The 25,084-nt window shown below is 44.0% G+C and overlaps 1 protein-coding gene across 25 annotated transcripts in view; it reads right to left on the bottom strand.

Annotated features, from left to right (window-relative positions):
• Positions 1 to 25,084, bottom strand: part of NRXN3 (neurexin 3) — a 1,481,114-nt gene that overhangs the window by 795,496 nt on the left and 660,534 nt on the right. For all 25 annotated transcript variants that reach the window (XR_007774426.1, XR_007774427.1, XM_050953172.1 and 22 more), the window contains 4 exons: positions 16,446 to 16,565; positions 12,139 to 12,520; positions 11,585 to 11,775; positions 10,595 to 10,768 (listed from right to left, as the gene is read on the bottom strand). Coding sequence is in view for 23 of the 25 variants with exons in the window: in XM_050953172.1 (XP_050809129.1) it covers positions 10,595 to 10,768; positions 11,585 to 11,775; positions 12,139 to 12,520; positions 16,446 to 16,565 (867 nt within the window). In the remaining 2 variants the exon portion in view is untranslated. The remainder of the gene's footprint in view (positions 1 to 10,594; positions 10,769 to 11,584; positions 11,776 to 12,138; positions 12,521 to 16,445; positions 16,566 to 25,084) is intronic.

Genomic DNA, 25,084 nt, shown 5'->3' with positions numbered 1-25,084 from the left:
TAATTTTGAGACCCCTTCTCTTCTCTTAGTGTGACGGGATCCTGTACATTCCTTTAGGGGTGTTCCACTTTTTCCAGTCCTTTACACATTCATTTATTGATGTACCATGGTACAGTTACTTTGGCTCTTGCAAAAGGGAATCTGACAGCATTCCCTACTTCAGAGCCTAGCACTGTTACACCCTCACTGACCTGAGAAGTCCCTGTTACTCCCTGTTGCCACTTGTGGGACTAATGTCTTCCCTTCTCCAACAGTTTCAGATTTGCCAGGGAGCTGAAGATCATAACTAGGGCCCTACCAAATTAATTCACGATCCATTTTGGTCAATTTCATGGTCATGGGATTTTAAATATAATAAATTTCATTATTTCAGCTATTTACATCTGAAATTTCATGGTGTTGTAATTGTAGGGATCTTGACCCAGAAAGGAGTGAGGAGGGGAGAGTGTCACAAGGTTGCTGTAGGGGGGTTGCACTATTGCTACCCTGTTACCCTTACTTCTGGGCTGCTGCTGGCAGCAGGGCTGTCTTCAGAGATGGGCAGCTGGAGACCGGCGGCTGCTGGCCTGGATCCCAGCTCTGAGGGCTGCCAGCAGCAGCGCAGAAGTAAGGATGGCATGGTATGGTATTGCCACGCTTATCTCTGCGCTGCTGCTGGGGAGGCGCGGCCTTCAGATCTGGGCACCTGGCCAACAGCCATTCTCCAGGCAGCATAGAAGGGTGGCAATAGTGCAATCCCCTTCAAATAACCTTGTGATACCCTCCACACACACACAGAGCCCGCATTTAGGTCAGGGCCCCCAGTTTGAGAAATGCTGGTCTCCCCCATGAAATCTGTATAGTATAAGGTAAAAGCACACAAAAGACCAGATTCCATGGTCCATGACATGTTTTTCATGTCTGTCAATTTGATAGGGCCCTAATAATAACTAAACGCTTGCATGAGCAAAGAAAAATCTGTCTTTTTCCACCACGCTCTTGAAAGCTCTCGAAAGCTCAGTGAACTCAGGAAATTTTGCCTTAGTTCAATATTCTCCAATACAATCATATCTGTAAGTATTGCAAGAATTTTGAACCCTTTGTGACTTCTAGTACAACAGTCATTCAAACACAAGGAACTTTCAGAACAGGAGAGCAGCTCTGGTGATAGTGGGATCAAAAGTGCTGCTATAGTTTAATAACCAGGATTTTCTCTTCTGCTATAGGGAAGAGAGGTGTGTGTTCGTGTGTGTGTTCGTGTTCGTTCAACCACTTTCTCTCTTTCAGTTCCTTATAAGCATCCTTAAAAGATTATCCTTGCTCACACCTGTTATCTTCCCACCCATCTCCTGTTATCCCTTCACCTCTGAGCTCTTGGAATAAGCTACAAATACAGCCAAATGTCTCTTTTTGAACAACTTCCTGGATCCCCTTCAAACCTGGTTTCCTCCCTCCCCACCCCCCTGACAACATTCTCAACAAAGCACTCTAATGACCTCCTTTGGGCCAATTCTTGGTACCTCAACTCATCTTTAACCTCCTTTACCATTCTTTAGCTTTCAAAACCATTGATTCCTCTCTCCTACTTAATAAACAGTAAGTAATAATATCAGATGTCAATGAGAGTTTCATGCATGGATAAACAGTAGGAAATGGTCCTAAATACTTTATACTTATTGATGAACCATCCAATTCAAGGTTTCTAATAAGTAAAAATGATCATACTTGACCTGAGATCCATGAGTACTAATTGCTGTCAATATCTGCATGTTTGTAAAGTGCTATATAGCACTAAGTGATTTTAATTGTTGCTAACAGAGAGTTTTGTAAATTGAAAGTCAAAAGACTTTTTTCCAAACCAGTTAAAATTAGAAATGTGTGTGTGTCTCTCTCTCTCTCAGTTTTTCAAAGTCTGCATCATTAAAATGGCCTTCACCATCTCTTCTCCTCCTTAAGTGGGGCTGAAATTAAGAATCCAAGTTGGCCCTTCTGTCCTGTAAAACACTAATGGCCATCTGTATTTTATCAACCAGCTGTTCAGTGGCAGCTTTTCATCCTGAACAATCGTCAAACATTTCAGGAAATCAATCTGCACAATTATAGATACTCACAGTCTATGATGCAGTCAAACCTCTTGAGCCACTGAAAACACCCTCCTGGTTACCAAGTTCCTCCCCAAGCGCACCCTTACTCCCAGAAGGACTGAGAGTTAGCCCCCTTCCTGCTGTCTCAGAGGTGTGACTGCATCTAAATGGAAGGCACTAGAGGTTACACATAAGGTATCTTTCAGTCCAAAATGGTAATGGGAACAAGAACCTTCTCTACCTTGCAGGTCAGCTTTGGTCAACTCAACTTTGTTAGCAAAAAAAAACCAGAAAAAGCAAAAACAATAAACCAGAGGTTAGTAAAAAGGCAGATAAACCAGAACAACATCACTGAAAATAAACAAACAAAAGCAATTGGCATAATCAACACAGCCTACAGGCAGGATGAACACACAGAAGAGGGGCACGGAAAACAACACGGACAAAGGGGGAGTAGGCGGAAGACAGGCAGCCACTGCTGCCTTAATCCATCACACTAGAATGCTGCCTGGTTTTGTATTAGACGACAAAGTACTGATGATAGGGGAAAACATATTTCTCTCACATACACATACACACACAAAAACCAGAACCAAACAGCAGCATTCTATGATGTACTACCAGTTACACAAAGTACCCCCAGCCTCCTGTGGTGGTTACTGATCATATCAGGAGTCGCCTTGTCCCCCACGTTAAAAAATACTTAGAATCAATTTAAGTAAAAAAAAAAATCTATTTGACATTTAACATGTGAGCTAGGACTATAGTTATTGCTTTGCAACATCCAGATTCAGGCTGGAAACACAAAGCTGCTCCCCACTGGCTTTTCATCTAAAGCGAATGCAGGATAGGTGAACGAGGAGGGATTGACAGTCTTGGTGACAGACATACTCTTCATCTCCTCAATAGGGCCTGGCACTGGGTGGGAAGTGACAGTGGGAACTTCCTTCACATGCTGCCTTATGCCCAGGGGCCTCACCTGGCTCTGGAAGAAACCTACACACTTGAGAAAAGAGGGCAGTTCAGTCTCTGTGGCCCACTTACTTCTTGGCAGTCGCAGCAGTATATGTGACACAGAGAAAACCGTGATATTACCAAGACAGAACTAGGACCAAGCTGCACTCAGAGAAAGGAGCACAGACAAGAAAACCCACCAAACGTTGAACTGGTGGATACAGATGAGTTCTCCCCAGCGACAGGGAGCACTCCTGTTATGAAGACGCCACATAGATTATTGATGTTTCAAGTTTTGATTTTAAGTGTTCGCTTTCAGCATGAAAAGGGGAGTGGGGATGGGGACAAGGAACTGCTCCTGAATCCCGGATCACACATTTCTATTAGCCATCGCTGTGGCAAGATTATTTGATAGAACACTGGCCCTAGTCATGGGTGGATAAGAAGTATGCACTCACCTTGGTGGCTTATTGTTCTTAATAAGAGCTACTACTTAAGAGCTAGCACTGAATCTTGGTTGGTGTTATTTTTTTCCCCTTCTCCTTTTACATTTACTGCTCTATAAATTGGAATTGGCAATAGAAGCAAATATGCAGTTTCCTGTGGTTCCAATAAAGTTTAACATCTTGAACCTTTGCTATCATTTTACAAGCCACAGTCCATGAAAAGACTCGAGATGGCAATTACCTCCCCTTTCTAGCCATTCACATTTTTTTTCCCCCTTCAGAGCAGCTCCATTACACAGACCCATAAATTTTCCTGAAGTCTCTCAAATGAAGAGGGACAGCTTAACTCATTTCTCCAGGCCTTTTTCCTTGCCAGTTAGTCCAATAAACAGTCTTCAGTGAAGAACAAATGAGGACTTCCTTGCTGCCCAGCTCCTCATCTTCCTCCCAGTGAAGCTCTCAGGGGGAATTTGTAAAATCACTTTTCTCCGTGTCAACAGAATACAATGTTATATGGTACAGAGGTGTTGCCAAGCTGCATCAAATTACTGTTGCATCAATTATCCCCTCACTCAACATGGCCAATCCCTGATGCTTTACAGAAAGGTGAAAAAGGACCATACTTCACCTCATCAGGTATGCAATATTGAGGAGTGAAATCCTCTTTGACAGCATCCAGTGATCAGTTTACAAGCATGAGATTTGATTAACTTCCCTCTTCCCCTGCTCATGATTCTCCATATGCAAAATATACTGGTCACTAAATTATCCAGCCCCACTGTTTGATTCAAGTACTTCATGCAGCAGTGAATTCCAAAGATTAACTATACATTGTGGTACGTAGCATAAGATTATGACTTGACTGCAGGATTTGGCAGAGATTAAGCTGAGCTAAGAGAGAAGGAAGTCCGTCACAAGAGCAAAATATCTTGAATAGTAGTATAGGAAACACTCAGCCTCCAGTCAAACAATAATTGCTTGCTCTTTCTGTGAAGATGTTTAGCTGAGATCTAACTTGCTGTCAGTGGGACTGGTCCAGAGAGGTGAAGAGAAGTGTGTGAGAGGGTGCTGCTGAGACCCACTGGGGCACACAGGAAATTATGTCTCAGAAGAAGAGAAACAATTTGTAACGACAATCCAGCTAAGCTGATGCCAACACATTCAGCAAAAGGAGCAAAGCGTGTGGTGGGGGAAATGAAGAAGCAGTAAAACACATGGCAAATGAATGACGGCAATGAAAATGACCTCAGGACACAACAAATATACCAATTACTCATTAGGCTCAACGGAAAAGGTCATGCTCAGGGTGCTTTCCCAGATGAGAGCCTTGCTTATATTAGGGTCATTGTGGAAATCAGTGCACTGCAGCTTGACTCTTATACACTCTGCAACAAATTCAGCCCTTGATTTCAATGTTATTATACCACGGATAAAGTGCTCAGCAAGAGGTTTCAGACCCATGTCAGCTCAAAAGGCAGCAAAGGGGAGAAAGTGCCTCCTTGGTCCAAGCCTCGGCCTGAGTTGAGGATTTATTGGGTTATTCTGAAGGCAGGTTATCCTCATAGATCCCATATTTTCACTCCATTCCCAATTTTACTTCTGCCACGTAGACTCCAGAGTACAGTGACCATTCCTCTGGAGCCTTATAATACCACTCCAAGTGTTTGCCTGATGCAGCTTGAGCAATACAGGCCATTCCTATCTCTCAGAAAGGATTTCATGCTCCCAACCACTGCCGGAGGTTGTGGAGCTCTAACCATGGAGAATCCCAGGTGGTGATATGCGGAATGCTTATTTCCTCCTCAAATTCCAACACTCAGCTCATCTCTAGTGCCTGCCGGTCAATGACCTCAAAGTGGTTTAAAAAGACAGAATTGCACTTCTTACTTGTCTATTCACATGGAGCTGATACCCACCTTGTGTGATGGGGACAATGAGGCCCACAGCAGACAGGGATTGTTCAGGTTCACCCTGTGTCATTGATAGAATCATAGAAATGAAGGGCTGGCTGGAAGGGACCTCAAGAGATGGTCTAGTCCATCCCCTCACGCTGAAGCAAGCATACCTAGACCACCCCAGCAGGTGTTTGTCTAACCTGTTCTTCAAGACATCCAGTGACAAGGATTCCCCAAGTGCCAGGGGGAATCTATTCTAGTAATTAACTATTCTTAGAGTTATACAGTTTTTTCCTCAGAGCTAACCTAAATCTCCCTTACTACAGACAAAGCCAATTACTTCTTGTCCTGCATTCAGCGGTCATAGAGAACAATTCACCATCCTCTTTATAACAGCCCTTAACATATTTGAAAAAAAATGTATCAAGTCCCCCCTCAATCTTTTCTTAACATTAAACATATCCAGTTTTTTAAACTTTCCTCATAGATCAAGTTTTCTAAACCTTTAATCATTTTTATTGCTCTCTTTTGGACTCTCTCCAGTTTGGCCACATCTTTCTTAGAGTGGGGCACCCAACATTAGGCACAGTACTCCAGCTGGGCCTCACCAGTGGTGAGTAGAGCAGACCAGTTACTTCTCCTGTCTGACATACAATATATTAGCCTGTTTTTGGCAACTGCATCATATGGCTGGTATGTTTAATTTGTGACCCACTATAAGCCCTGTGTCTTTTGCTGCAGTACTGCTGCCTAACCTGTTATTCCCCATTTTGTATTTGAGTCTTCCTTCTTAAGTGTAGTAGTTTGCACTTGTCTTGTAGACACTTATAGAGCTGACCCTCAGGCCCTTGTAATCAGCAACAGAGCAGTCCGGTTTGCCTTCTCCTTGTTTTTCGAAATCTGATGAACCCTTTCAAAAGATTTAGTGGCTCACAGTGCTAATTTGCTGGCGCGACAACCCCAATTTGTGTCAAGATCATTTCTGCTGCAGCTGCTGTCCTAGTCAATATTTTGTGACTTTGCTGTCTATGTTGTAGATCCTCCAGCAAACATTAAAGATAAAGATGAGACTTGCCTAGATCACATGGGCTATAGCCATTCCTTATCAAGTGACACACAGTATGATGGTACTCTCACAAAGATTGTGTGTTAAACATCAGCCCAGGACAGATTCCTCACAACAGAGTGCAGCAAAGCTATTAGCTTTGCTAAATACCTTCCAGGAAAACAGGAGCTGCCAGCCTAGCACTGACCAGAACTTTATGAGATCAGAGAATAGTTGTCAATTGACCTTCTGTAAACAACAAAAGAATAGACTCAGTCTTCTGCAAAAGGGCACAGAAAACAGAAGCTTTAGCTTCACAGGCCCATTTGCCGTTTCAAATATGCCTTGGTCCTTGTTTCACACAGAAGCCTCCAACTTGAAGTTGAAATGTACCCATGCTTGGCCACCTGTGAAGCTCTCTTGGGACATTTCACAAGAGCAGGGTCTGCCAACAAAATGCAGATTGAACCAGGGACATCTAGAGATGAAAACATTAATCACTGCAGTTTGAGCTAAAGAGCTAGGCTCTGCAGCTGGGGCAGAAACAGACCCATATCCTTTGTGAGTTGGGCACCGAGGGGGACATGTAACACAAAGTGATGAGTGGGTTACGTTTGCTTTGCTACCCTGGTCAAATTCCAGCGTGGGTAATTTCTTTCTGCTGACCAAACTCCTCCCTGTAATGTCAATTAGATACATAGTTCTTCTTGCCTTCAGGTCTTTAAACTGTGGCATAGCATTTCTACACACTATTAAAGACCTGCCACATTCTATCCCAGAGGTGGCTGCATTTAGGAATGCTTTAGGATCCCTCAGGTGTTAGAGAAACAATCTATTACCCTCCTATAAATTGCATTTATCTTGAACTATCCTAAAGCACCTTACAATACCCCTGGTGAGGTAGATAAGGGACTTATTCTCCACTGAAATGCATCCATCTGTGGGGTAGAACATGGTGCCTGTTTATCATTGCATAATAATGTTACACAATGATTTAGCACAGGAAGTTAAGGAGAATCATGTATCCAAAGAAGTTAAGTGACTTTCTGAAGGTCACACAGGGAATCAGAGGCAGAGCCAGTACACTAAACCGCACTCCTTCTCTGTCACATTCCCCATGGGAATAAAATTCCCATTTAGTGGTGACATGGGACAGGCCCCTGAACTATCAATACAGGTGGTAAGCATAAAGGTTGATCCCATACAGAGAGTGAACCCACAGCTTCAGGGAAGATGCTCATCACCTAGAATTTCAGGGGTGGTGAAGATGTGAAATAAGAAGGGTGAGGAGAAGTTACGCCACTGGAAACACAACTAGGCAGAAACCCTTCTGACTGTGGGCTCTGAAGATCAGTCTAGACACAGAAGACTAGATTCTCCTGTGTGACCAGCATCAGCATAAATCTGCTCCCACTGAAATTGACTATCAAACTCTCGTAGAAGCAGTTAGGTCAATGCTGAGCACTTTTGAAAATCCGCCCAGTGAGTTTGCACTCTGTCTCCTCACTGTTTTGGGACAGATGCTTCTCGAATGGAATTGATCAGAGGGACATCACTTACCCACCCTCTCTCCCTCACTTCCCAAAATCAAAAACACTGCACAAGAGATTAGCTCAAAAATGTGTTTATTTCAAATGCTTTTAAATGCCCAAAATGGTGGCATGGAGCCCAACAGCTATCCGGGCACTCAGCCTTTCAGGGTGGGAGTGACGCTGCACCCACAGTCACTACACAGACTGTTAAATCAGCACCTGACATACACTGCAGAAAGCGTAGCATCAAGAGGAAGGGCAGATGAGATGTGACTGCTATTCAGGGAAGCCACAAGAAGAGTTGGTGCATACTCTCAAGTCTTAGCTACTGCACATCACTGCCCTGGGGGCTGCTGGGACATTAGTCCAAAGGCTGGAGAACCAGCCTTGTGTTTCCTCACTCCCTTGGGATCCTTGGTTGTTTCTATTCTAGGGCATGCAGGCAGGGAGCCTCAGGTGTTCAGCACCTTCCCATGGGACACTGAGCAGGGATGGCCCATGGGGATGAGGTAAGTGTTACTTCAAAAGATCAAATTCCTGCAATGACAGGATGAAGATACTGGTGGCCCTTCTCACTTCCCTCTTCTGGGGTTTGATTTTCCTTTGATGCAGCTCAGAGAAGGATGTCTGCTAGTGTCACTAAGGGTGACTCGATCCCTGCATTCAGGCAGCACCAGCGTTGGCACACTAGTAGGGACAGCGCTAGGCCTTATGTTATAGGAATAGCTGGTGAGCTGAAAATAGATGCTATAGCAGAAAGGAGGGGTGGGGAGATGTACTGGCAGCTACAGCCCTGGCAGGACACAGCTGACCTGGGCACCAGCAGTAGGAGAGGTGACCACTCATTTGGATCCAAGCTCTGTTGGCCAGCGTAATGGCCCTCCTGGGGGAGGGTAAATGGTTCACGTCAGTTGAATGACTCCTATTTGCTGAGCCAGGAGCAGAGATCTCTGGCTCTGAAGAGAGCTTTAGCCAGCCTCTCTCAGTCAGGAGGAGGGGCTGGCCTAAAGCAGGGGCCTAGGAGAGCTACTAGCTATCCCCCACACAAAACTGCACAAGCTACATATTTTAAAAATACACTTAACAGAAACCCCCAATTTGGAAGAAAGGTTTTCTAGGCAATGAGATGACAGCTGGGAAGAATCCAAAGGGGGCATTTTTATAAAGGCAAAGGGAATTTTCCTGAGCCCAGAAAGCAACACTGTATGAGAGCGACACAAATAGTATTCCCACTTTTGGCACCTGGTTACAGGCCTAATAAGCACAGCTGCAAGCTCTTGGGGACCACTGCGACTTCCAGAGGAAATGGCCAGATTAATGGGCCCCATTAAAAGTGTACCGTGGCGGAGGGAAGATCAGGCTACAGCAACTGTGTATCACACACCTGTGCTATGAGAACAGGGCTTTATATCAAGGGCCTTCTTCTCTCATCCCAGGACACAAATGACTCCACCAGTTATTGAAGGATTTACTTTTACCCAGCAGCAGGAAGACTGCACACTCTCCCTGAAAACCAGAACACCCAACTGATGGGGTTTGGTTTCAAGTGGAGCTGCTGCTTTGAGGCTTTACACATTTAGAAGGCTTGGAGGAGATAGCACTCCACTGGAATTTCCAAAACTGCCTAGCAACAACCCTGGTGGGAAGGAAGGGCATTTCAAGGGGATGAAGGGATGCAAATGGCCAAATTGTTCTTAGTTAGCATGGTGAGGAATGTAATATACCAGCTGACGTGCATGCATGTGCATAGAAGGATCTTATGCTACATGTGGGCCACCTAGTAGATAGAGTCCACATGCCTTAGAGTCCTCTACAGGAATGCACATCTATTGTGTCAGTGTGTGAGATTAGTTTTCCCCAGTAGTGAATGCCTGCCTACAAAGAGACACATGCCATAGCACTACTGACAAGCCAACAGAAATTATCATGTAACTCAAGTGGTGTGGGATGATGCTTTGTGAGCACAAGATCCAGGGTACTTATTCCCATGCCACATCCATGTGGTTGAGCTAGTGGTCTTAAAGTCAGTCTTTTTATTTTTTGCTGCTGGAAGTCTGGTCTGGATAATAAGTTATTCATTTAAAGTGCTAGAAATCACTTTAGCTGGATGTCTCCAACTCTTCCATTGCAAGGCCCACTCCATAAGAGGAATGCTCCCTTTGACCTGTCCTCACCTCCGCAAGCCCTCATCCCCTTTTCCCTGCCACTACTTGGTCTTCAAAATGTTTAGAGTTGTGGAGTCCCAAGACGGGCCCTGTGGACAACTGGTGGCCTGCAGAGCACAGCTGAGAACCTCAACTCCAGAGCAAGACTAGACACTTTAAATATTCTTGGTGTCAATAAGTGGCTCTGTAGGAAAAGCACATGAGGAGCCTGCTACCAACACCATGCCCAACATCTTTCCATTGCTGGAGACACAATATCCTAGGGGAATATAACTACACGAAAGAGCCATTGGCGGCCACTGGTCACCCCCACTCAGACACTACATAGTCAGGAGGTTACAAACATGTCAATTACATGCTGATGGCAGTGAAGGACATCACAATGAAAGCAAACCAATGAGATGGCCTGTAAAGTTGGCAAGCAGCAGAGCAGGGGGCAGCGAAGAGATAAGGGGGGCTGCCCGGGAGGGGAATGCCTCTAAAGTGAGTTGTACCTTCACATCCACGCTCAATTTGCCCACTGCGGTGGAGAGCGTCATTGATTAGATCGGGCAGTCGCCCATTCAAGTCCACTGATGCTAGGCAGCCCTGAAACCCATCGCGTGAAGCCACTAGCTTCGGGACATTGCTGTACATGCCTTGAGCCAGGCCAGCAATGTAGAGGTCACCTGGAGATAAACAGGGTAAAAAGACAAAAGCAAAAGGAAGTAAAATAAACATATCTTTCAGAGTTGCATTTACCTCATAGTCATTAAATGAATTGCACTGTCAGTGAAATAAGGGTAGCCAGAGCTGTGCATGGTGTGATCCTGAACCCAGCTTGGCTAAATCACCTGAATGTATGTGCAGCATCCATTGCTGTTCCTGTCATGGACCCTCACACAATCCTGCCAACATATCCAGACCCTGACCTGAAGCATCACCTGCCACTCCTGTCCTGGGCCATCACACAGCTCTGTAAATGAACATAAACTTCAACCAGCTGTACCACTTACTGTTAGACTTGTCCCCTTACACAATTCCATCAATGCCCTTTGATTCTTATCACCTGTCCTTCCCACCCTAGCTTTACTAACGTGCTTCCATATTGACAGATACCACCCTATTATCAATCCTGTGCTCCCCCATAAGCAGCGGTTCTCAGTCCTGACTGTCTATGCATCCTGCCACTCTAGTTCTGCCAATGCTGTACCTGATCTAGAATAATAGATTAATGCAGGAGAGGCCTGTGCTAACCAAAGAATGATAATTGTGTCTAAGGAGTAATGTGACCATGCATCAAAAACATCTTGCTCTGAAGGAGCAAGATCAGCAAAGTATGGTGCTTAGAGAACTTGCCAATAGATTAAATGCAGAATTAAATTAAAAGAAACCCACAACACATCCCAGACCTTTCATTCCTTCATGCATGGTTATGCAGCTTCTCCTTGCCTACTGCTCCCACCCCAGGCCCAAAGGAACACTGGCATCCTTCTGAGATTTACCTTTAAGGTCAAGGTTTTTGGCACCGTTGATAACCTGAGTAACAACCCTGGTGTCCACTTTTAAGCTGTGGGTGTTACTGTTGTCTCGAGTGATGACCACATTGTGCCACTGGTTGTCATTGAGAGGCCGATCACTGTTGCCCTTGATGACATTAGGACCGTTCCCCAGGTCAAACACGTAGTGTATATACCTGCAAACAAGACACGTGTCAGTTCAGATCATATGGAGGCTCCAGAGCTACTGTTGGTCTTACTCCAAGCACAGCTAATGGACTCTTAGGCAAAATTCTGTGAAAGCTTTATGAGATGGGAATCATAGTATCTAGATATGAGAAAGACGTATCACATCTGAGACTCCACCCCAGCATGAATAAGTGACAGTCAGGCATAGAATCCCAGAGTCCCAGTCATTTGCTTAACAGCTACACCATATGCCTCTGTAAAAAAGAATAAAAATTGACTAGCCAGAGGACTCTCTCTTTGTATGAACATTCTAAAGGGTACCTACAGCTTATCTGAATGCCCTCGGGGACCGCAGCACAAAATTCACTCACCCCTTGACTAGCTCCACTGCAATGAAATCACTGCCATCACCGCTGTTGAAGAGGATGAAGCCATCGGCTGAAGTAGTCTTGAACTGGAAGAAAAGGTGCATGGAGGTGTAGGCCTGCAAGGTGGCCAGACTCAGGTAACTGCTCTTGGTCTTGAAGGTGACTGGGTCAGCGATGATGTTGCGGAGGCCGAAGCGTGCTTTCAGCTCACAGTAGTCAATGTCGCCGTTCTTGCACAGGTCAATGTAGAGCAGCCCATTAAACATGAGACTCTGGAGGTGACCGATGAAGCTAGAGGGGATGACGGAGATGTACCGCTTCTCTGTCATGATCCCCGTTTCAATGTTGTGGAACTCCAAGCGGGTGTGGTCGCCAACCATTGTGCCTGAATTCCGCAAACAAGAGGAAAAGATTAAGAACACCCAGCATGCTAGGGGACTGGTAAATAAGCTAAGGAGCAATTCACCTTCAGACTTCCAAATCAGTAAAGACAAAGTTATCATCTAGTAGGCAGCCTGTGTATGAAATGAGTTGGAGGGTTCAGTCCAATTCCTAGCAGACAAGTTTCCACACTACAAAAGCCACCAGCACTCCTGTGGGCACTCTGAAAAGTGGAGGACCAAGTGGGTTGTGGAGAGTGAACTCCCTGCTCCTTCCCGAAGGGTAGGGCCCTGCTGGCCTGGGTTGCTAACTCTTTCTGTCCTTCCATAATGATCCAAAGAACCTCATCATCACTTCCCTGATTGGCATAGGGCCTAGAAAGCCCCGCTGAATCTACTTCATTATCTCAGAGACCCCATACTACAGAAACAGGGCAGACACGCTCATATGAGCCAGATGTTCCAGGATCCCACATTCACTGATAACAAGCAGAGACTTTATCACTCCACCACAAAGAGAGATGGGAGCCAGCAGGTACACAGAGCTGATTCACAGAGAGGATGAAATGGAGACTGATGGAAGAAGGTGGTAATTAGGAAAAGAGCAAGAGTGAGATTTCATTTTGCTTTCAGGGGAGTCATTTAAATGTATTATTTGCTGAGCTCCCACAGCATGCTCAGCACTGCAGTGTAGACCAGGTCCCTTCTCTGGGGACTTACAGTCCAAGAGTCTATCACTGCTAGGTGCCCTTAGCTCCAACCAAAAATAACTGAAGTTGAAGGCACTCAGCAGCTTGCCAGATCAGGCCTGCTGAAAAAAAACAAAAAAAAAATTCAGATACACTTTTGAAATAAGATGTTGGTTCCTAGTTTGATGATTGATGAAATGAGGTTAAAAAAAAAAAAGAGAAAATGAGAAACACGGATACAGTCATAAAAATGATAATGTGTTAAAAATTCACTCTGCTGCTCCACACAAGGAAAATGGCCTCTCCCGCTGTCTGATGTTATTCTAGTTGTTGCTCAGCTCTGCTCAGCAGCATGGTAGGGGGTTAACGCATGAGCAGGCAACAGATAAGACAGCCTCGTTAACTTCAAACACCAAATTACTGCATGGTCTGGGCTCTACATGTCTTGGTGATGAATTTTCATTATTCAGTATAACAAAATATCTAGTTATATGACCTTAAAGCATATTTAGTTAATTATATATACATATTGTACTTCTATGCAGTATAGATATGGCACTCATTTATATATTACACACACAAAAACAATGTTCAAAGAATGTTATTAAGATTGAAAAGTCAAGCACTCACAAGTTAGGAAATGCAAACGCTAAGGTTGCCTGTGCACCTTAATTCAGCCTTCTTATGTAAATAAAAGCAGTATTATAATGCATATACTATTTCTCCCCAGGACCACTACCCCATTCAGTGCACAAAATGGATAGTGCTCAATTAACAGCTATTCAATACTTTGTTTTCTCATTGCTCAGAGTGTGGCCCTTATGCTTACTTGCAGCACACTATTGAAATTCTGCTCTGCAGACAAAATTCCTACATTTCCTCATGGGCTTTTCTGAAGTATTCAAGAGCTTCACAGACCCCAGTGAGGTGAAAAGGTGGTAGTACACCTCTACCCTGATATAATGTGACCCAATATAACATGAATTCGGATATAACACGGTAAACCAGCGCTCCAGAGGGGTGGGGCTGTGCACTCTGGAGGATCAAAGCAAGTTCGATATCACGTGGTTTCACCTATAACGCAGTAAGATTTTTTGACTTCTGAGGACAGCGTTGTTTCAGGGTAGAGGTGTACCTCCACATTACAGATGGGCAGCTGAGACACAGAAAGTAAGATCAGAAGTAACCACTAATTTTGTATACCCGGTGTAGGATGCCTAGGACTTGATTTTTCAGATATTTAGCACTTTATATAGTCAAGCACATCTCCAATGGACTTCAGTTGCCATTCTGAGTGCTCAGACCCCAGGCTCTCATGTTGGGCACCCAGAATGTGAGGAACACAATTAGTGACGACCTGTTAAAAGTTGGGTTTAAATTATTTGATTAACACCTTAGAGAAATGCTCTGCCAGAGGCAAATATAGGATCCACATCACCAAGGCACCATTCAATGGCCTTACGTGAGACCCATCTATTACTGTTACTACACTCTACATTCACTACACATCTCCCAACTTCTGCAATAAACAATGCAGGGGGCCTAAATAAAATAGCCTCCTTTTCTACACAACCCTGTTTTATCCTCATAGCAGGTCCATCCTGTTCACTACTTAGCCAGGTGTCCTGTAGAGAACAGTAGCATCTGATCATGCAGGTCAAGACTAACATAATGCATAGGCAAAAGGGTGGGAGGAGGGCAACTTTAAGCTGCACAGACAACCATAGTTCTGGCATTTTCTAACTTTCAAGTGTTTAACTTTGCAACCATAACATGTTCTTAACATAACTATTTGGATGGCTACATACACATACACACTCTGTGTGTGTGTGTGTGTGTGTGTGTGTGTGTGTGTGTGTGTGTGTGTGTGTGTGTGTGTGTGTGTGTGTGTGTGTGTGTGTGTGTGAAATCATCTATATATATGATTCCATCATTTTTATTTATCAGATAGGTTTTATGAAAAATACACTTTCAAGTGGCAATTTTCTTTGTGCACCTTTCTGAGCTATATGTCGAAAGTGCCATCTAGCGGCTGTTACTGAAAATCACTTCCAGAATTTCTCTAATGCAAGAGAACCGTGCTATTGTGCTCTCCAGCACAGAGACAAAGTCAACAATTCACTCTAAGGCTGAAAAGTTGCCTCTTAAGCAGAAGAACTTGCCCACTGTAATAGCGAACGCACCTTTGCTAGTTCCAGCAACCAGCAGATGGGGCTTCCTCATGTCACTGGGCATCTCCCTCTCCATTTCTCACCAATGATTTAGTATGCACATATGATCAAGTTCTTTGGAAACCACCCCCGTGTCCACCTGTTAAGCCGACAGGATGCCTGGGTCATTTCAAACCCTATCACCCATCTCTCGTTTTTTTTCAGAAGTTTTTATCTGTCAGGTTGCTTACAATCAGGTCCTGTTCAGATGCCAGAAGCCCCCTCTTACCAAAAAAAAAAAAAAAAAAAGACGTAAGTAACCTCCCAGGAGTTTTCTATGAGGAGGTCCCATGGAATTTGGAAGAGAGGCTTATAGAGTCCAGCTGAACAGAAGGAGTTGCAAGGGGGTAAATGCAACCATAATTAGCTGCTTCCATGTTGCTTCTCCTAGAATTACCAACTCTCATAATTGCATCACCAGCCTCTCAAGATAGCAACTATTTCTCTTAAAGCTCCAACTCCCAGAGTCATATGATTATGGGGGAATCTCAGCTTTCATTTAGAAAAATTAAAATATGTTTCTAGCTCCCATGGTTGTAAAGAAGCAGATAGAAAAAATGAACCCTAAAGGCTCAAAGACCACAGGACCAAAGAACCCAATTTTTTTTAATTGCATGATTTTAAGCCTATGGGGGGTATGTCTAAAGTTTTTGGAACATTTGGGGTTACCAATATGGATCTCTTCCTATTCCTCCCTCACATACTATATGCAGGCACATAACCAAATGAACACACTTCCTTCCCTCTGTAACATCTCTATGGCTTCCTTCTTGCTTTTTGGCTGAGTTCAAGCCCTTGTGCATTCTCCTTGCTGTGTCTCTGTTCCCAGGGTCCACTCCGGGCCACTGTTGCCAGAATTGGTTGGGAAGAAAGAGCCCCTCATAACTGGATTCTCAACACAGTGATCCCCAGTTGAGAGGTCTTCACAGAAAGGTGGAGGAGAGAGAGACAAAGAAGAAGGGTGCATGTATATGCTGTAAAGAGGCTGAGAACAAAGGGAGACAGTAGAGATACCAATACATTGCACTCACCCTCAGCTACGTCATCATCGACTGTCAGTTTGAGGCTCTTTCCTCGCCGCACCACCCGGACAGTGTGCCACTCGTTGTCATTAAGTTTCTGCCCAGCATACAGAGTTTCAGGTCCTTTGCCTGGGGACAGTGATAAGTACAAGAGTTAAAGATGGACCCTACTACACGGCAGTGCTTGCCTGATTAGGAGAGTCACCAAAATCACCCTGGTGTGATACTGACTGCAGCTCATCAGAAGATGGCAAATGAACCAGTGCTCAGAGCCAAACCCAAACCTCTATCCTTTTCCCACCCAAATTGGATCAAGATCATTACCCCCTACACCCTAAGAAGTGCCTTCTCTCACATCCCAGAAGGCACATGTATAGAAAGGTAGGTGGAGGGCTAAACACTTTCCTGTCTCCCCCAGAACTCATTGTTGCCAACATAAGTTCATATAGCATATCGCAATGCTAGAGGAACATGCTGATGGTGAAAATAAGTCAGTGAGACCAGTACTGAGCTGGAATTCTGCTTCATTAAGTCTCTATAGTTAGAAGAACAGCAACATGCCACTAGATGCTAGAGAGTCCACAAAACTGTTTCTCCTGGGCGCTGGACCTCCTGATGCTTAGTGTAATACACACCAGGCTGGTTTCGGCCTACAGGTCTCCAACCATAACCAAGCACCCACCAACTTGACTGATTGCCAGAGAACCATAAAGCAAAGAAGCTTGGTTAGAGATACTCCCAGAATTCTCAGCCCTCTCCATCCCCCCAGATCAGGGCTTTTCCATTTGGGGATTTTCTCCCATAAAAAGAAAACCAGAACAAGGCTCCTTGCAAACAATGCTCCTGAAGGGAAACCAGTCATACCCTCCCTGCCCCGATATCCAGCTTTATTCCTCACTCATTACACTGTGAAGCCAAACCTTTGAAATGCTAATTCCTTCCAATTCCAGAACTGTGACACCGTGTGCATATCAGTCAGTAAGTGAAGCTCAAATAGTGGATTGTGCTAAATTCAAAGTGTACATGCGAGTTGCAGCTTAGCAGTGAGTTGCTTTGGCACAGGTGTGTGTGGGAAGCCCACAAGTAGTACACTAGAGAGTGATGTAAGTCAGGACTAAGAAGCATTGACAGAGCTGTGGCAGGGGGAGCCCAGGAATGAATGAGCAACGTATGTCGGGGATCAGAATTGATGTGCATTGGTACAGCTGTGGTAGGGATTGTAACGGACATAGCAGGAGTTTCTGCAGGTCAAGACTTTGTGGAATATCTAGATCACTTGTCCACATTATAGCCAACTGTAACAAGATTTGTCCATTGTGTTCAAAAACAGTAAAAATGAAGCAGTGAAAAGCAAATCTGAACAAATAATGCACTGTGTCATGGCTGGCAGAAAAGTCTGATTGTAATCAAATGCCTACTGCTAGCCGGTTTAGACACAGACAAAAGGAAAATCAGAGCTGCCACAGTCATTGGTGCAGCAATGCGGGTCATCTCTCTCTTCCCTTGGTTCTAAAGAAGGTGAGTTGTATAGTATAACTCTAGTGAGAATTCCTCGACAGGGGAACCAGCCTGTCTCACCACAATTCCTAGCTTGTGGCTATGCCATTCCTGAGTGACAAAGTCGCACCAATGGCATGAAAATGAACTCCAAGTCCACAGGGCAGATAGGTTGGTTACACATGAGGCCCAAATTCTGCTCTCTGTTAAAATGGTACAAGAACAGAATTTGGCCCACAGCCTGTAATTATGAAATGGTGTATTTGACCGGCCAGCAAAATTTTTGCTTGTGCCAATACAGGGAGCTCCATTAGAAACCCAACACATGCCACTCTGCAGTGACTGCAGGAACACAGTATCTCCTCTTCCAAGTATTGCATGGAAGTTACTGCTGTTAGGGCACTTATCTGAGGTTGTGAATGGAGCTTTAATGGTGTCCCCTGAACATGGGGCAGTTCACAGGCCATGGAGGAAACAGAAGGCAGAAATCCTTGAAGGGCATTTTGACAAGTCTGAAATTATCCAATATTCATCTTTACTGTTCCAGTCTTGGCTTACATCTCATGTTCATTGTTCCAGGTCTTTGTAAAACATGCCTATTACTTATTAGTGTACTTTCAGATGCTAAGAGATCTTTTCTATACAGATACTAGGGCTCAATGGGGTTTATTCAACTGAAATAGTCGAGTGTGGTGATGGTCAGAAATGTGATCATGTAAAAATATAGCATCTTCTTACTCAACATGGCTCAGAGCCATAGCTGTGGACTTTATGGAAACAGATGAGTTCCCACTGTTAGTCCTACAGAGCTGACAGAGCTATGGGAAAGCCAGCTGGGTTCTATTCTGCCTCACACATCAACTGTCATCATTTTTTTTTTAAAGATGCTACAAACAGAAAGAATCTGGCAGGAGTTTCTGTAGGGCTGATTAAACAATGCAAATAAATGATCTGAAAAATTCAGGACTTTCTTCTTTTCATGAACTGGTCCTGATTTCTGCCAATGGGTTTGTTATTTACAAGTATTCACCAAATGGTTTGGGCTAACAATTTTCCACCTAAGGACTGCTCGGGCACTGCTCTCTTTGACTAGTCTCCTTAGTGCTCCCTCATTAGAGGAAACCTTTATAAAAGGAGAATAATTAATACCCTTCTCCACGCATGGACTCCCCGGTTCATATGTGACTCTGGGTACTCCTATGAAGGGATGCTATTCCCGAGCCTCCCTATAAACACAAACCCATCTCATAGGAAGGGTCAAGAATAAAAGGACACAAGGATAGTCAAACCAAACAAGTGTTTGAAATGCAAATCAGTGTTCACAAACACTGTTTTTGCTGTATTCAACCAGCTGCAATGTTCATATCCTTGCTGAAAGCACATGCACAGTTGGCAGGCTGATTTGCAAATGAACAAAGGTAGGCTGCGTTTCTGCAACTGATAGCGTGTAAATGAACTGCTGAATCGGCATGGTGCCCTACTTACCGCAATGTGGCTCTGTGTGATGTAGTAACCCATCACATACCATCAATTGCAGAAGCAGGACCTATATACTGAGAATGCAGATGCGTGCAATCATTAGCGATTTCTGAGAGTATGACCACATTTAGAAAGAGAAAAGCACTTTTGAAAATTTTATCCACGTGCACGTAAGAAGTGAGCTGTTTATCTTCAGGCATTCACCTATTGTTCAGTCCCCACCTAACATCATCATCTGCTCTCAGTTATAGCACCATGGCAACCAACTGTGATATCACAGATTGAAAGTTTTGGCCTCTTCTGAGCAGAAGGACAGCAAAGAAACTCAAAGATGCACCTCGCCCCGTAAACTAAGATCCCTGGCAATAAAAAAGGAGGAAGAGAAAGAAGACAGCAACTATGGAAGCTGAACTGCTGGAAACGTTTCCTATTTATAATTTTTTTGATGAGATGGCAGCTGGTCCTTTGGCAATTTTTGTACATTACTTATTTTTTATGAGTGAGGACAAATAAGAGGCAGAATGATTAGCATTGCGCATGAGGAACAATAAGAGAAGTTTTGCCTGAGTGAGAAGTTCAACATGAAGATGCTGGAATTTCACAGCTGTTTTTAAGGACAACACATTGTTCCACCTTTGGGGCTTCTTGGTCCTTTGACGCATCTTCCTAATTAGAGTACTTCTAAGGCTGATGGGCACTATGCACCATGTGTCATCGGGAGAGAAGAGGCCCCCCATCTCACATATTAAAACTTGAATGAAGCAACTATGTGAATATTTACTTAATGTTCAAAGAGTGACCTCATGGTAATCAGTCCCCATTCTGGAGCAAAACCTCTCTTCAGGTGGCTCACCATCTGCTAACACACAAATTCAGCAACTTACTGGAGTGCACAGAAAGTGACTGCTTGGCTAGGCTGCCGCTTTCAACTGAGGCTTAAGTGGGTCTCTTCAATCTGCTCAGAGCCAGTGTCCATAAAGTATATAACACAACTCTTTAGTCATGAGAAGATTCTCTTAGAATGTCCCTAACATCACTTCCATGTAATGGGTCCAACATGGACAATTAACAGCAAGGCCCCTAGAAGGTAGGCTTGAGGGTCAATAAAGAGCTATCCTACATTTTAATAGAAAACAAACCACCACCCTAAATGGCTCAAGGACGTAGTGCCCTTAAGTCTTAGCTGAAGAGAACCTACCCAACTGAAATAAGGGTCTAGTCAGAGGGATTCATCATTCCAGGAGCATAAACGATGATTTGATGGGCACTGACTGCTCCCCAGCTAGAATGGCCCTGCTACACAGAATTCCCCCCTGCCTGAATGTACCCAGCATGCTCCAATGATTCATTAATTTCAGTGGAACAATGGCAGTGCAAAATGGTAACAGAAGGCTGGCAGTGAAAGGGCAACCCTCTTCCATCCTACCCATCACTCACTGCTGTGTGCGTCCGAGGGGTCTGCAAAAATAAAAGTGCAGGAGTTTAAAAATCTCCCATCCCTTCAACACAGGTTATCATGACCTGTTTCAGTTACAGAATTAAAACGGGCCTCCATGAGAACAGACTTTGTCTTCCTATTGAAATTACTGCATAGGTCACTCAGGCGTGGAGAAAGGTCCAACACCATCTGTGACTGTTGGAGCTAGGGCGACAAAGAAGGCACAGTGACAGACCATGGGGAGGGCTCCTGCTCACTGCAGAAATAAAAATAAACTATTGCTGGGTATTGATGGTAGAATTTTAGAGAAGACTCACAAGAAGCCTTAAAGAGACATTGCACAGAATTCTGACACTGTTTTGCTGCCATGCTATGTGTCTCAGCGTTGCCTAGTGAGCAGAGACAGGCTGCAAAAGCTGGGCATATCCATCCCATTAGACACAGGGCAATGTCTTTCTGGAGTTCCGTCAACGTCCCACGGATTCAACCAGTTTGAGAGTTTTTTCTCCATACTGATGCATCAGGAACACCAGAATTTTTTTTTTCCCTTTGGTAACAAAATACTTCAAAACCATACTAGCAAAAAGTGAATGTGTGATTGTGGGAGGAACCATGCAGGTCCTTCCTGTAGTTAGAGGGGACTAGTGCACCTTAGATAGCTCTCACTATACTTATGATGAGAGTGGACTAGTGCAACTGCTAAGCAGACAGCTTCACTGATGTGGCTAGAAGATGGTGAATGTGAGGAAACCCAGGGAGAGAGGGAAATATACATCTGGGAACTGTTAGTGGGAAAGATTATGTCAAGATGTTACACACTGATCTGTGCCATTCTTACTCCTAATACCAAATGTTCCATCTTTCCCCTAGTCTGACTTATGAGAGGTCCCTTTAAGAAGATACTCTATGTACAGCTTCCCAGCCAGGAGGATTTGTATTAATTCCTTAATGCACTGAAGGAAGTGGGGAAGATTTGGTTGAGGCAAGTAGGGTAGGAAGAATCTGGTGTGAGGACAGGGAGGCCATCAAATAACCTCAACTTTGCTCCTGCAGCTGCCTGACATCTAGTGAGTCATCCCGAAGGACAGTGTGAATGTTAGAATAGGAACAAGGCTTAAATGCACAGCTAGCTGCAACCACAAGTCCCTTCAATTAGCATCAGGTACAGCTGAATATAAACGATCAACATGGAGTTTCCTACTGTATTAAGAGAGAGACTATTTAACCGAGGCAGCACTTTGGCTGGACGAAACATATTTGTCAGGCCTTTTTCTTGACTGGAGTCCACTATCCACTCCAGGAGCATTGCTAATTGCAAGGAAACAGCAAATGACCCCAGATGCCCAATATGTTGCAGATCTATTTTAGAGACACCAACCACACCAACACACGCTCTCTGGTTTTGCTCATATGCAGGTTATAGAAACCCCTTCATCATGAAAACACTGGCTGCTAAGAAGAAAATGAATGGGTATGCTTACCCTGCTGATAGTTCAATGACTTCACTGTCCCATGGCCATTCTTACCTGCATGGCCCCTCCGTTCTTTCATGCAGGCCATCTCCATATACCACTCCAGATTAAGCCATTCAGATCAAACTATACATGCTTAAAACAGAAGCCTTTTTAGCAGGCCTGTAGAAATGGTTACATTTACAGCTGTACAAAATAGCACCATTTGGAAGTTGATGGAATTCTGCATAATTTACAGCAGCCAAACCAGGAGCAAAGTTTATTTATTTAGATTTATACCACAGTAAAAAAGATACCAATACCAACACCTAACAATCAGTTAGGCTTACAAGTGCAAATGGGAACCTCGCAGTAGCAATCATGTACAAACAGATTAACTTGGGGGCAGAGGGGAGAATCAAAAGCAGCAAGATAATCTCTTTAGCCTTCCCAGAAACATACACTCAGCCTCCCGCAAAACCCTGTTCACCAAATGGCTTTTACACAATGTCAGACTATTTCTGCCCACACACTCTCTGCTTTAAAACGGCACCGTGAAGTTAAAGGTTACAGTTTAAACAAGCAGTCTTGGCTTCTCGTACAAAAACCTTCAGAGCCAGATTCTGTCACCACTACTCATTTTCAACCACACTAACCAATGTTCCCCATAGGGTACTTGTTGAGTAACGTATTACTAAATTGGAGTGAAGGTGGCAAAAAATAATCAAACCTTCAGATTCAGTCTTTTGGGGCATGGACTGTTTTACTGAGCTGATCACATTGTGTATGATTAAAAACTAACGAGATAATTAAAACTGAAACATTTGACTGATTGCATATGTGGTAAACTGAATTATATTTGTGCCCTTTAGTTTGACTGTCCAATCAGGATTAAATGCAAGAGTAGTGAGTTACCATTATACTTGGCAAACAAGTGAGACCATAATGAAATCGTTCAACGACGATGGTGCAGTAGGGTGGTATTTAAACAAACAACCATCAGAGCAGCAACATATTGTGTGACCTGAACAGAACACAACAGGAACGTGGAAGCAGAGATTTATTGGTGACTTTCAATTTCAGCTAAACTTTAAACTTTAATTTAACCTTAAGTGAGTGCAAGCACTGTACTAACAGCGCTGGAGATCAAAGTGTTCTTTTTATTCATAGGACAGGTACAGCATGGGCAGCAGAAGTGCAAACGTCCCACACAATGTTCCAGCAGTGTGCTTCAACCCTGACCCAGAAAAGCTGTTAGTGAGAAGAGTGCAGTCTCCACTCCTGTTTAAGTGTGGATCTCTCTACTGAATCTGTCAACAAGTGGGCCAACAAGGATAGCTTACCTGATGTGAACCCTTACCCAGTTAGTCGCTGAAGTCAATCGTAGTACATTTCCACACAGGCCAGCAAGCTGCCCACAGATAGGAATGACAGTGTCACTGATGACCTGGGCCAGATTTAAACAACTTTCCTTACAAGGAAAGAACTGAATCCCACTCCTGATTCTCCAAGCCAAGCACCTTGCAAATTTCAACAACGGTTTTTTTTCCTTCCTCCCCAAATTATTCCAATCCATGCTGGGGGAGACCCATGTTAACTATTTGATGGCCTCTAATTCATGGTCTAACACAGCTTCAAACAATTTATTAAGGGGGAAAATAATTATTTGAATCTGGAGAATGATCACACAGCTTATAGGTGGCCATGTTTTGTCAACCTAATATTAGATACAGGGATAAATATAAAGAGCCTAAGGAGTGTGGAGGTCACAAAGAAAGTATCAAATTTGGTGAGGTGGGAAAGAGGATCTAAACGACAGCACTAAGGAAGCCTACAGTACTGTTCATATTCTAAGGTGTGGAATAATATTACTTCACACATAGTATGTTTCCCTGGAGAATTTTGCAACACTTAACAGAGTTTCAGAGTAGCAGCCATGTGAGTCTGTATCAGCAAAAAGAACAGGAGTGCTTGTGACTTTGTTAGTCTCTAAGGCGTCACAAGTACTCCTGTTCTTCTTACTTAACAGAGTGATAGCTTTGTGCTCATTTTTCAGGCCGGGAAAAGGAGGCACAGAAAGCTAAAGTGACTTATCCAAGGTCACACAGTGATCGAATCTGGGATAGAGCTCACATCTGGACACCCAGCCCCCTGTTCCAACTATTGGAAGGTGATGCCTAGCAAGGGTGGCACAGTGTTGTTCTCACCCCTAGTAGTCACAGCCACGCATTGCTCCCTACATATACAGCAAGAAAATGATGTTAAGATTAGAGCGAAGAACTATGTTGCAATCACTGTTCGTTTCAGACTGGACAAATTCCCAGCAGTATACAGAGTTTCCAGTGGTGCAACATGTGCAAATATTGAGGGGTTATGCTTCTGTTACTTTGAAGTGCCCAACACTTTGGGAGGTGTTGTACAGATGGGGAAAGGAGTCTCAGTAGCTACAGGCAGATCTTGTAAATACCCATTAGGGACCTCACACCCACACCTCTTATGCCCCAGAAACTTAGTGAGATCCTAAGCTTTCAGTGCAGGGTTCAGATTTTCCATGGGGTTTGCAAAACACTGGGCTCACTTACTGGACTTTGGTCCTCTTCCACCCCTACCCCGCCCTCCACTGCAGGACCCAGATGTGTTAATCTTTCCTCCACCCCTCATTTGCGTTATCTAACTAACTGCTAAGAGGGATATTTTTCAATTCTGTTTTTGTTGCAGTTTTTAATTAAGCAACATAAGCACCCCGGGGGTCTTGGATGGGAGGAGCTTCACACATAAATTTT

This window comes from Gopherus flavomarginatus, chromosome 5 (genome assembly GCF_025201925.1).
Source record: "Gopherus flavomarginatus isolate rGopFla2 chromosome 5, rGopFla2.mat.asm, whole genome shotgun sequence".
NCBI lineage: Eukaryota > Metazoa > Chordata > Testudines > Testudinidae > Gopherus > Gopherus flavomarginatus.
The sequence above is the reverse complement of the archived record's forward strand: the minus strand, read 5'-3'. Positions and strand labels throughout refer to the sequence as shown.